The 13,196-nt window shown below is 39.1% G+C and overlaps 1 protein-coding gene across 6 annotated transcripts in view; it reads right to left on the bottom strand.

Annotated features, from left to right (window-relative positions):
- fmnl2a (formin-like 2a) overlaps positions 1 to 13,196 on the bottom strand; it is a 122,319-nt gene that overhangs the window by 59,088 nt on the left and 50,035 nt on the right. For all 6 annotated transcript variants that reach the window (XM_067443265.1, XM_067443263.1, XM_067443262.1 and 3 more), the window contains exon 4: positions 4,174 to 4,250. In XM_067443265.1, coding sequence (XP_067299366.1) covers positions 4,174 to 4,250 — 77 coding nt within the window. The remainder of the gene's footprint in view (positions 1 to 4,173; positions 4,251 to 13,196) is intronic.

Raw genomic sequence — 13,196 nt, 5'->3', positions numbered from 1 at the left:
AATTGCATCTAAAATATATATTACTATTTACATTTAAATATTATTATTTACATAACATATGTGTGTGTACTGGGATGACACTAGTACTCAAAAGACAACATACTGTATTCTGGTCCACCACACACACCAACATCCCAAACTGGGGACCAGGAACCAATATCCCATGTTGGGGACCAGCAAACAAGCATCCCATGTTAGGGACCAGCAAACCAGCAACCAAAATCCCATGCTGGGGACCAGGAAACCAGCAACCAAAATCCCATGCTGGGGACCAGCAAACCAGAAACCAAAATCCCATGTTGGGGACCAGCAAACCAGCAACCAGAATCCTATGTTGGGGACCAGCCAACTAGCAACCAGAATCCTATGTTGGGGACCAGCAAACCATGTTCCAATGTTGGGGACCAGCAAACAAGCATCCCATGTAAGGTACCAGCAAACTATCAACCAAAATCCGATGCTGGGGACCAGAAAACCAGCATCCAATGCCCGGGACCAGCAAAGGATGCTGGGGACCAGCAAACCTGCATCCTATGCTGGGGACCAGCAAACCATCTTTCAATGTTGGGGACCAACAAACCAGCATCCCATTTTGGGGATCAGCAAACCAGGAAAAGGCACCCAAATTTGGGTAGGGGCTACCAGCATCCCATGTTGGGGACCAGTAACCAGAATCCCATTTTGGGGACCAGAAAACCAACATCCAATGTTGGGGAACAACAAACCAACATCCCATGTTAAGCACCAGCAAATCAGCAACCAGCATCCCGTGCTGGTCTCATAGTGCAAAACATATTATGCTGGTGATCAGCATAATCACGATTAATCAATTTGACAGCACTAATAAATAAAATAGTATATCAGTTTGGCAAGTAAACAAAAAAATGTACTAGCCAATGTCGATTATATTGCCACGGTGTGCTTAGAGGGTTGCAGTTTATAATGTTTACTTTAATGAGTCCAGTGTAGAATGCCTCAAAAAATTGTGACACATCATTTCAAAAATGCACCTGCTGCAGATATATTTGATGGGTTTATTATAAGCAAGACATTCGCTCTACACTACTCAATTGCTAACTTATGACACATGGTAAAACAGCTAAAAACATCCTGAATTTTTTGGACTTTCAATTTAAAGAAGCCCATTTTTACTTCTTGAGACATTTTTACTTGTTGAGACAAGCACCCGCAAAAGCTGTTTCTGATGTTTGAGTTATGGGAGGAACAACTCTCAAAATGGCATTTGCAATGTTGTTTGAAAATATGCTCATTGTTGTACTTGAGGTAGGTACCACTAGTGTCACAAAAACGACATATTTCACATTTAAGGCCTGTTTTGCCTGTTTAAAGGCATGGCAAGTCAAATATTGCACTCTGTTCTTTATTTTTAATGGAACTGACTGTACATGTTGGGGACCAGCAAAACTGAAAACTGACTGTACAAAAGAACTGACTGTACAAAAAAAAAAAAAAAAAATATGATTAAAGTTATTCAACTTATTATACAAATAAAATATATGAATTAGGTCTTATTTAATTCTATAAACTATAATACTGATCTGCCAACATTGTCGCTATATGATAAATTAAAATAAGCTGATAACATCACTGTTTTCTCCAGTACGACTGTACAGCCAAATCTAATTTTGTCGCAATATTACCCTGTTTGACACTGTGAAGCTACTTTGACACAATCGTGATTGTAAAAGCGCTATATAAATAAAGTTGATTGATTGATACATTATCCCTTAAAATATAACTTTGTTTGTAAAAGAAGGAACAGATCTAAAACTCTAGCGAAAAGGATTTGTGGTACCATTCTGTTGTTTTGTGTTTGTCGAACCCTCTGTGGGCAGATAATACTCTTATCTCATCTAGATTACCTAGATAATTTATGTAATCTAGTTTAGTACCATATGGTAACTAAATCTCTGTACAGTATGTCTATCTGCTCTGGGTTTCTGGGAGTATGTTTGTCTGGTCTGGACTGCCCATGAAATAATGAAACTATAATAACAGTCATTAAGGGGATGACAAGGAAAGAGTGTGTGTTGTTTGGTACTGGAATATCACATCTTCCCATTTTCCTGTTGTGACATTTTCCTGACCTCCATGAGTTCTGTCAGCCTTTCCACTTCCTGTAAATCCTAGCTCCCAGCATGCAACTGGGTGTGTGATTTTCAGTTCTCACAACATCTCAGAAGCTCCCAGCAATTCTCTGACTGCCTTTGAGTTTTATATCTTTGTATTTTTAACTATTTTAACTATTTTCTTGAAGGTTGAAGATGAGACTGTTTAACAGTGTAAAAAATACAAGAAATATAGACTCAATGGGGAGTTTTTTTTTTTTTTTAGTTTTTTTTTTAAACTATATCTAATAAATCATAGAAATATTGAGGAGCTTATTAATACTTTAATAGGGCAACATATCCTGGGAAATACACAAAATAACATTTATTTGGATATGTTTTACTTAAATCCAGATTATCTAAAAAGAAGTCAATTTTCAAACATTAGCTATCAAACTTTTTTGAAGGAAAACCGCTGGGAGCCCTTAAAGCTTCTCTTTTGTTGATAAGTGTTTCCCATTGCAATTTGGGAGATATGGTTGGCGCATGCTGTGTTCGCAAAAGCACGTTAAATGACCCAAACTCAGAGCAGATGCAGAGATGTAGTCACCCCTTACTGTGAACCAAGTCGCACTGAAAACCCAGATGAATCATCATGGGATTCCTCCAGGATTGATCTACTACCTAGGTCTTCAAACATGCACCTGAGTACCCACTGTCCTGCAAAGTTCATTTACCTTCTTTAGCTCAACTGGTGTGTGATAACGCCATGTTGTAATTACCTCAATTATTTGATTTCAAAATGTAAAAAGCAGTCTGTCCTTGTAAAGCTCGTAATTACAGCTTGTAAGATGGGAATTGTTTGAGAGCTCCTATGCCACATGAATGCTGTACCACCTGACCACTGCAGATTCATTTAGGTATTGATAGAGGTGCCATAGAAACGCATACTTTCCTAACTGAAGACGTTAACAGCTCTGAATATAACGTCACGGCATGAAGGCGGCAATTTTTCAAATGATCCTGAAAAGCTTGAGTAGCTGGTTTAGCTGTTTGATTAGGGCTGGAGTTTAACTCGTGGGACAGTGGGTCTTCAGGAGCAGGGTTGAAGACCTAGATTATGTTTATATGACGACAATGCACAAAAAAACGCTAAAGTTTTTTCTTTGTACTGATGACAAAGATGTCAAAACGATCCCTGTTCACATGGATCCATGAAAAATGACTAAAAACCCTGTATTATGCATGCCAGTCAGTAGTTTGTGATGTCACTTTGTAAAGAAAGACTACGTGCCTGCAAACATGCATATTCTTTTACAAAGAATCTAAACAATAGTTCTCGGACACCCGCAAGAAAGAAAGTTCTGCTCAGGCGATGTGTCGAGAACAAGCTGCGAGAACGACGTCATTTTGTTCTTGCAGCCCTGGGAGTGAGAACTTTCCTCTGTTCTTGCAGAGTATGTTGTAGCCTTGAGCAGAACTTTCTTCTTGCGGGTGTCCGAGAACTATTGTGTGATTGGTCAGACATTTAAAGTAGGCATGGTTAATGCGGAGAAACGCAGATGATCGGCACCTGCTTTTCTCGTGAAGTGTGGAATGTACTGGCCAGAACGAACTTTGTTCTTGTTCTTGCCAACTCGAGAAAACGAACTAATTTCTTTTTTCTTGCAGAGTATGTTCCAAGCTTTAATGCATTGAGTTGCTGCCCTTTGATTGGCTGATTTGATATTTACAACAAGCAGTTGAACAGGTGTACCTAAAGTGGCCAGTGAGCATACATGCAGTGTAGGATTCAGTAAGCATTACATTCTGAACATTTTCAGAGTACTTGTAAGAATAGTCCTGATTCGGTTGTGTAGAGATATCCATAAAGTCTAACAACTGGCATTCTTGCAAAATTCCACTGGGCACAAATAACAAGTCCAGTCAGGAATATTTGGCTGCTTCATGTGCTGCCTCAGACAAAAGAGCATTATTTCAGTTTCAATTCAAGTTGCATGAGGGCTGTTGTAGTGCTATAGTTTTCCTTCAGGAGTGTGTCTGTGTTAGAACAGTGATCACAGCTCCAGTGTGAGCAGTATTTAATGAACGCAGAGGAACTCACCCGATGTGATTGGTCCGTAATGAGATTTCCAGCTCCCGCAGGACCTGCGTCGACTCCTGCACTCTCCTCCTGAACTTCTGCGGAAGACAGAACAAAAAAATCTGTATTGCAACCATCATCTATTATGCCTGCAACAGACTATGCAATTTAGGTAATCTGATGAGATCATTACAAATCACACTGTGTGACATGGATCTAATAAAATTGGGTAAATATGTAGACTGTTCGATGACACTAGTATAGAAGAATAAAATGTTATCTGAACACACTAGTGGTAAACAAAAAGAGCAAGATGAAGCGCACTTTGGCAATTGTGGTTCATAATGTGCGATGAAAAAAGAAGGAAGTGAAAGAAGAGAATATGGGCACGGTCATGGCGACCCAGGGAAAACAGGCCAACTTGGCATGCCAATTTTGCAAATGGAGCTTGAGGTAAGTAGTTTTAATTTTTTAGTTTAGTATTTTGCATTTGTATTGGCTAGTCAGTAAGCGTTGGTCGTAGCAGCAAACACACGGTGAGATTATTATGCTGACGACATGATCATGAAGACCGTGACAACGGCCATCTTTGAACTCTTATTGTTTGACCGTTTAGGAGCCATGACCACAGAAATCAACTCGATTGGTCCTCTTTTGTCTAGGACAGCCCAAAATAATACAACGTAAACCCGGCAACAATGGGATTAAATAAACTGCAAATGAAGAAAAAGTCACACAGATCTCCTCTACACTGGGAAAAAAGTAAGAACTCAAGCTAGTGCATTTTGGACCAGCTGGAGTTTATTTATTAAGTGTGCAGGGCAACCACCTAGTAGAGCATTACAATAATCTAGCCTTGAGGTCATGAACGCATGAACTAACTGTTCCATTCCATTAAGATGGAAGAATGCAGTTTTACAGATGCTTGAAACATGGCTTTCAAATGAAAGATTGGTATCAGAGAGCGCATCCAGGTTCCTAAATGACTACGAAGACAGGACAGAACATCCATCAAGTATTCTAGTTACTATGTGCAGAGGGTTTTGGTGCAAAAATTAGAATGTTTGTTTTGTTATTTTTCAGAAATAAGTTATATTATAGAGTAAAATTACTCATCCAATTTTTTTTAATATCAGCTATGCAGTCCTTTAATTTTGTGAATTGGTAAGTTTTGTCAGGGCGCGATGAAATATAGAGCTGATCGTATGATGGAGTTGCTGCATACCAGAATGCTGGGGGGGGGGGGGGGGTGAATTGCTGTTTCGTGCATACTGAGCTTTTTACACTGTTAAAGACTTGGATTCCCATCCTAAACATAGACAAAGTTTCAAAAACTAATGTTGGACGTTTGATGGAGTATTTCTGTGTCAAAAATACTCATTCCGGTTTCTCAAAAGTTTCGGAGACTTTTTTTTTCGAGTATGGGTCGGCTTGACGTTAATAGAACGAAAGGTCCTTGTATGGGCCGTATGGGCTCTTCTCCCGGTAGGGTGCGTGCGCGCATGACTAGAGCGAGAGAGGAAATGCATGCCCATAAACACTCGCTCAGGTGCAGATCCAGTCGTCCGTGAACACTTATGTCGGTTATGTCGGTTATAGTCCGCGCCGCTCTCCACTTCATTCCTCCACTTTGACATCGAGCGACTTCAACGCTTCAGCACAGCATTCCGGGAAGGCAGCGCTGCATTTGAACCGATTTGAACGCAGAAATGACGGGAAGCTTCACAACATCGCTTCAGTCGCGTCGCAAAGTGGATTTCCACGGTCACTGCTGTCACAGGACTTCACCAAATCATACCAAAGAAGTGTGTTTTTGACGGAGCGGTCCCAGCGATAAAGGTTTGGTCCTGCTTTGGAAGCAGCCGGTGAGTAAAACTGCTTCAAATGTCTATGCTGTTGGCTATCGTCGCGTGAGTAAACATCAGTAAACGACACGATCGCGTGCTTCGTCATTCAAATGCGCTAACGGTTACTCCATTGCTGTTCTATATATAACGTTACACTACTCTGACGTGCAAAACCGTTTTGCTTGCTACTGCTAAGGTTTAGTCGCATACAATAGTCCATAAACCGAATCATGTCCTCATAAACTGCGAGTAAAGACACACAAATGTTGACAGGCCACTAAATACAGTACATACCACAGAGACGGACGTCCTGCTGTTTCTCCTGTTCAATTTATTTCAGCCTCCGAATCTGATTCTGGATCATATATCTATTAGCTGAGATCGATAGCCATGGGTTTCTCCACGCTTGAGGACATCACCGCTTTGTTCGCGCTCGTCATTCTTTAGCTCCGCCCACTCGATACGCCTCCAGGCGCTCGTTTTTTTCCGGAAAGACTCGGTACAGCCTATATTTCTTTTATAAATATAATAAAACTAAAGACTTTTCGGAGATATGAAGGATGCAATTCTACTCTATAGGTACTCAAGATTGACATGAGATTGACTGAAACTGAGTGTTTCACCCCCCCCCCCCCCTTTAAAAAGGGGTAGGAGTTGTTTAATATGTCCCGCCCTGTCTTCTCATTTCAGTGGAAATCACACCAACAAATTGAATACTGCTGTGCGTTTTAAGGCATTTCAGTACGCCTTTAATGTCTTTCTCCTTCTGTTGCTGTCTCCATACCCTTCCACTTTTTCACTGTCATTCCCTCTAACACTGTTTGATGCAATCATTTCAGTGTCTGACATCAGTGAATCAGATTGATTATTAATGCCCGGCCTGCCACTCATCCCCATGGCTGTCGTCGAATTAGTGCTGCAGAACTGCAGCAGCAGTTTTAAGTTAAGATTTGGCAGCACATCCCGTTCAGCTGGTAAAAGCAGTGTGTCCCTCTCATTGGATGACATTTTCACATGCATTTCACCTGACACGTGATTGGGTTGGCCACAAAGCCACTGTAACCATGGCTACAGAGAACAAAAGTGGGCCCACAGTTTGGACTCAACCCTATTATGAGACTAAGTGGAGAAAACAACCAAATAAGCCCATTACCTTAAACTAATTTGTAATTTACTTTCAATCTTTTGATTTTTTATGATGCTACGTTTTAAGTTGGGTGAATGTTACAAAGAATATGTCTGTATCTCTGTTACATTTACCCAATAATATATGTTTAATTTAAGAATCACTTTTATCTCATATGTTTAAATTAGTATTTATATAATAATACATAATTATAAAAAGATAATTTCAATAAAATAAATGAATATAGATGCTAATAAAGCAGTTGCTGAAAACAGTAAGGATGTAGTCTGTAGAAGTTTTTGGTGAAATGTTTGAGCTCATAATATCGAAATCTCTGAAGTCACGCAAGACAACAGTAAGTACAGTTTTGGAAAATGCAGCCCTGTTTCTTTTGGGAATATATCAGATTACAGAAATACAGTGGGTAGCAAATGCCATTTCACAGTGACTTTTAAAGTTTTATTATAACATTATAATTTCACTTAAAAATCACACACACACACACACACACACACACACACACACACACACACACACACACACACACACACACACACACACACACACACGTTTGTTTTTGTGACATATGGGGACATTCCATAGGCGTAATGGTTTTTATACTGTACAAACCGTATTTTCTATCCCCTTACACTGCCCCTGCCCCTAAACCTAACCATCACAGGAAACATTCTGCATTTTTACTTTCTAAAAAAACTCATCCTGTATGATTTATAAGCATTTTGAAAAGTGGAGACATGGCCAATGTCCTCATATTTCACCCTCTCCTTGTAATACCTATGTCATACCCATGTCATTATGCACATTTGTGTCCTCATATGCAACAAAAACATGCCTACACACACGCACACGCACACACACACACACACACACACACACACACACACACACACACACACACAGACACACACACACACACACACACACATATATTTCAGTGTGCGGCAAAACTGTCCGCACACTAAAAAACATGCAATTAGACCGAAACAAGATTCTATCACAAAATACATCTTTAATTTAACATTTGCCAAGTGAAAAAAAGTGAAATGTTCAAAGATATATTTTTGATGGACCTTTGTTTTTGTCTAATTGCATGTTTTTCAGTGTGTGGACAATTTTGCCTAATTAGCTGATAACCTTTTTTGTTCTACGCACCCTAAAACGGACTGGTTATTCTTTTTTTTGGTTATGAGCGCTTACAATATCCTTTTTGATGATTGATTATTAAAAATTAAAAAGTCAACCACCACACTGTTAAACATTATTTAGAAAAAAAGTTACCTGGTTACCTTAAAATTTTGAGTTAATTGAAATTACATTTTTGAGTTAATACAATGACATTTTTTTTTAGATTCAACAACCTTTATTAAAATATTATTAAAAGATTTTTTTAGCATATTGGGTAATTGTGCGTGTTTTATTTCTGATGATGCAGTGAAACATGCCAAATAGTGCTATTTTCATGATTTATCAATTTTTTTATGTGGTTCAGATACAATAATATTTTGAGTTTCTATTTATTAAACAAATGTCCTTCATTGTATCAACTCAAAATTTTAATTTCAATGAACTCAAAATTTTAAGGCAACCAGGTTACTTACTTTTTTAAGTTAAACTGACAAAAACCAACAATAATTTTTTACAGTGCACAAACTATCGCGCTTCAAAATACCCCACTTAAAAGTATAAAACTTGGGCACTTTTGGCTTACTTTATTACTATACTTTGATTTGGTACACATTAATTCTAATCTTAAATAATATATAGGATGGATATTATGCAAATTAGGACAGAGAGTGACAAAGTGAAGAGACATGCGCGTAAAAACAACAGAAATAGTGGGTGTGGAGAAAAAGAGGGGAGTGTGTGCTCTTTGTTCCCATCGTGGGTGTGTTTGGCACATGTGGAGTGCAGTGTGTTTTCAGTGTGTGTGTGCAGAGCTCATGCTCCCACCTCAACTTTAAGCATTCCCAGCTGCGGCTGGAGAGAGGGAGAGGGAAAGAGAATGGGAAAAAGAAAGCAGTTCTCCAGAGAGGTCATCCTGGATTGGAATCAATGGCATAGACATTCTTCAGGACCCTCTGGAATGACCCTCTTCCTGCTGCGATCTGATTGGCTGAGAGCCGCGTGTGGAATGCACCGTATGTAAAGCTCTCGGCGCACACAAAGTAACAATTGTTCAAGTCTGCAGAAAAGAGCCGTGGCCAGAATGTACAGCCATAACTCTCTCTGTCTCCTTCTCTTTTTCGCTGTCATTGTATTCGTCATCTACCTTCACTGGGACTTCTATCCATTTCCCACTGTCTATTACTTTTTATGTCAAGTCTTTCATCCTCCTTTTTTCTTTCACCACATCTCCAATTGATCCCCCGTCCCATCCCATTTTTTCTCTCTTCTTGTTCTGTACTTTCTCCGAGCTCAGGGACATGATGTCAGCCACCGGCGTGTAACGCCCATGAGATCAGCTCAAGAGCACCTTCAGAGTCCACACCATATGAAAGACTTTTAATATTTAATCAGGTGCAGTCAATGTTAACATGTGATTATTTCAGATGCCTTAATGTGTTAAAATAATTTCACGCAAATAAATGACTGAAGCACGTGAAATTGTACCATTAGCGTAATTTACGTCACTCAGTTACATGATCTTAGAAGTTGGGAATTTTATCACACTGAGCCCCTACAATGACGCAATCACCTGGTGGGCGGAAATTTGTATTCAAAATTTATTTGCGATCAGATCATTTCAAGCCACTAAACTTTTTTGTCCAATTTTCCAGCAAATGAATTTATTCAAACAATAGTTCCAAAGCAGCATTAATGTACAGAAAACCAGCCTCATTGCATAAGAGAACAGTGACTTGTGGCCAGTTATCGTGAATTATTTATTCCAGTGGCTGTTTAGCTTTAAAACACGAGCTCTATCATATTCTGTGATTGTTTCTAAAGAGCACGAGCCATCACGCTGTGTGAAATACAGACTGAACGAAACGTCAAAACATCCCACTGCTGGTCAGATGATATACAAACTGATTCTCAGCTGGATAAAGCAAGTCAGCGTCTCACTAGTAAAGTTTAGATGGACTCAGGACTGGACTGGTAATCTGGCATACCGGCATTTTCCCAGTGGGCCGACGCACATTGGGGCCGATACAAGGTTATTTATTTATTTATTTGCCACTGACTGGCCCATCATGCAGGCAGAGCAGGCCATTGGTTTGTCTTCTTTTGAATAGACAGGTCAAAACGAGAGAGACCTCCCCTCCATATTAGGCGCTTTTATTTATTTATAGGAGAGCATTGCATGAAACTGCAAAAAAACGAATATCTGCACAGCGCTGCCGCTGACAAACCTACTGTGTTTGTTTCTCCTGCTCTATGAACGGCACTTTGACTCCCAGTTTAGTTTTCTACAATCGTGTGAAATGGGAACATTACAGGTTCTGTGGTGAATCAGCTGCAAACAGCCGCAACCATGTAAAACATGACGAGGTAAAGTGGAAAACAGTAATACACACAACTACAAACTTGTCACTTTAGCGCAGCCACAATTTACCTTGCAGCTACTAACAGTAAATATATAAGGTGTTTTGGAAGAAATATATTTAATAAAAATGTTGCTATGAATTTTCTGTATTTGGCTGTTTTCGCATTTTCTACATGTGTTTACAATGTTATTTTTATTACAAATTCAATAGTTTATTATATATGGTTTATATATTTTAGAAACTATATACCCATGGTAATGAAGAGCATTGTTTTACCTGTGACTATTAGCCTGGATGCCAGCCGAACTTAGCCCCGCCCACACATTTTTTAGGTCGGGCAGATCGGTCTGGCCTTGCTCCATAGAGGAGTAATTATCCCCAAACAGAAACTGTTCAGACCAATGAAATCATCAGGGCGGGCTTTAGACGATGACGGACAGATGATCAACAGTAACGTAATCATGCACGTTGAAAAAACGCAGACTTGGCAACACAGTGCAGTTGAACTCTGTTGACATTTAAAAATGCATCGCTTCGCTGCTCTGATTGGTTGTAGGTATATCCAATTGATGTCTTTCCTGGTTCGGTTGAAACACGCCCCATAATCACAGCCCAATGGAGCAGTTTCAGACTCATATTCTGACTAGAATCGAGTATGACCATGTCAGGCTATGTGACTATATGATCTTTCAGTTAAATGAAACTGGCCTAGAGTTAAAATGTCATTATAATTCAACGAAACAGCTTTAAAGCTTGGATCCCATGCATTAAGGACAAAGCTTTTTTCTCTTTAAATGTTTTGTTAACTTTTAATAGATCTATTGAAATTGAACTAAATGTTATTTCAATGAGAACCTCACGAATGATCGATATCAGTGGCTTAAATAAATTAGGTGTTAACTCTGGAATATTATTGTTTTTAAAGGAGTAGTTCAACCCAAAAATGTGAGCATTTACTCACCCTAATGTCATTCCAAACCTGAATGAATTTATTTCTGTGTAACATAAAAGGCAATGTCACTTCGTAAAGAAAGATTACACACATGCGCATTTTCTACAGTGAACGCACATGCCTATAGAAATGAATTACATAATCTATCCATTTGTTTGTCCGCTTTTTGATTCTATGGATATTAATCTTGGTAATACAGCATTATTACTTTGTCTTCTGGGTAAATTGCATCTTCACAAAGCCAAACATTCACTGTAATCCCAATTTAAGAATGTTCACCTCTGATATAAAGTCCCTTTTTACTTCCTTGTGTCAAAATGTCAAAACATATATTATCCTGAAGTCTGTTGTAAGGCATCTTAAATTTTCCATGATGAAAGAATTCTTATAAATACTTGTGATGATATCCCAATGCCCCCCCCCCCCCCATTTCTTACTGCTAATATCTGTCACTTAACCCTACGTTTGCTTTTTCATGTCCAGCCTAAACAGTAAGACCCGGCATCAGGAAGAAGTCAGTTTTATTTTTAATGGCGTACCGGATGGCGATAGAGAATAGTGTGCTTGTTCTGAGCATTTGACTGCAGACTGTTATGTAAATGAGTGAAATGGAGAATTTGCAAAGACGCTTTTACTGAAAGAAGCAGCAGCCAACGGTTAGGACGATTGCAACCAATCCCCTAAGTCAAGAAATCCCAAGTTAAAAGGACACCCTGACATAGATTCAGTACTTGACTTAGAACTTAAGGTCATCATTAAGTAGTTCTCCTTAATTGCTTAAGTGGTATCCGTTGCAATAAAGTCCTTACACTCTAAAAATGGCTGGGTTAAAAACAACCCAATTGGCAACCCAGCATTGGGTAAATATTGGACAGAACACATGCTGGGTTCAATTAACCCAGTGTCATTTTAACCCAGCAGGCTGGGCTGTTGAGAAAACTCAAAATGTGGTCAATTTTTTACCATTAATGGATTTGCTATTCTGGGTTATTCTTGCTGGGTTGTTCTTAAAAGATCTCCTGTGCATTAGCCTACTGTAAAACTAGACAATCACGAAAGAACAAATGAAGAATGCATGTTTAGACTGTTAAAACAATCATTTTTATTGCTTGACAAATGGTACAACACACAAATGTGTTAATATTGGCAACAATGACAACTACAAACCTAATATATTCTGTCAATGTATTCATGTTTAAATCGAACTTTTATTTTGACGGGTTGCCGTGACTTTTGAGTCTGTGTTCATGATATGACACGCAACCTCATTCACACAGAGACGCAAAACATGGAAGAGTAATATTTAAATACTATGTAATATACACAAACACTCGTATATTTTCGGCTACAGTCGGGAGCCCTGCGTGACGCGACTGAACGCAGCTGCGGGACCGAATATAGTCTACTTGTGAGTCGATGCTATACAGTCACATTTTTAACATTTCAAATGTACTTGGTACCGAAGTACTGGTGAATAGAATTGTGACATCCCTACATAAAACCATGTTTAATTTTCGTAAGGGGATCATGGTTCTGTGTAATCACAAACTGTATTAATCTATCGTCTCACATGCCTACCTAAACTAACACGAGGCAGTACATTGCATCGGATT

Source organism: Pseudorasbora parva, chromosome 5, assembly GCF_024679245.1.
Source record: "Pseudorasbora parva isolate DD20220531a chromosome 5, ASM2467924v1, whole genome shotgun sequence".
Lineage (NCBI taxonomy): Eukaryota > Metazoa > Chordata > Actinopteri > Cypriniformes > Gobionidae > Pseudorasbora > Pseudorasbora parva.
The sequence above is the reverse complement of the archived record's forward strand: the minus strand, read 5'-3'. Positions and strand labels throughout refer to the sequence as shown.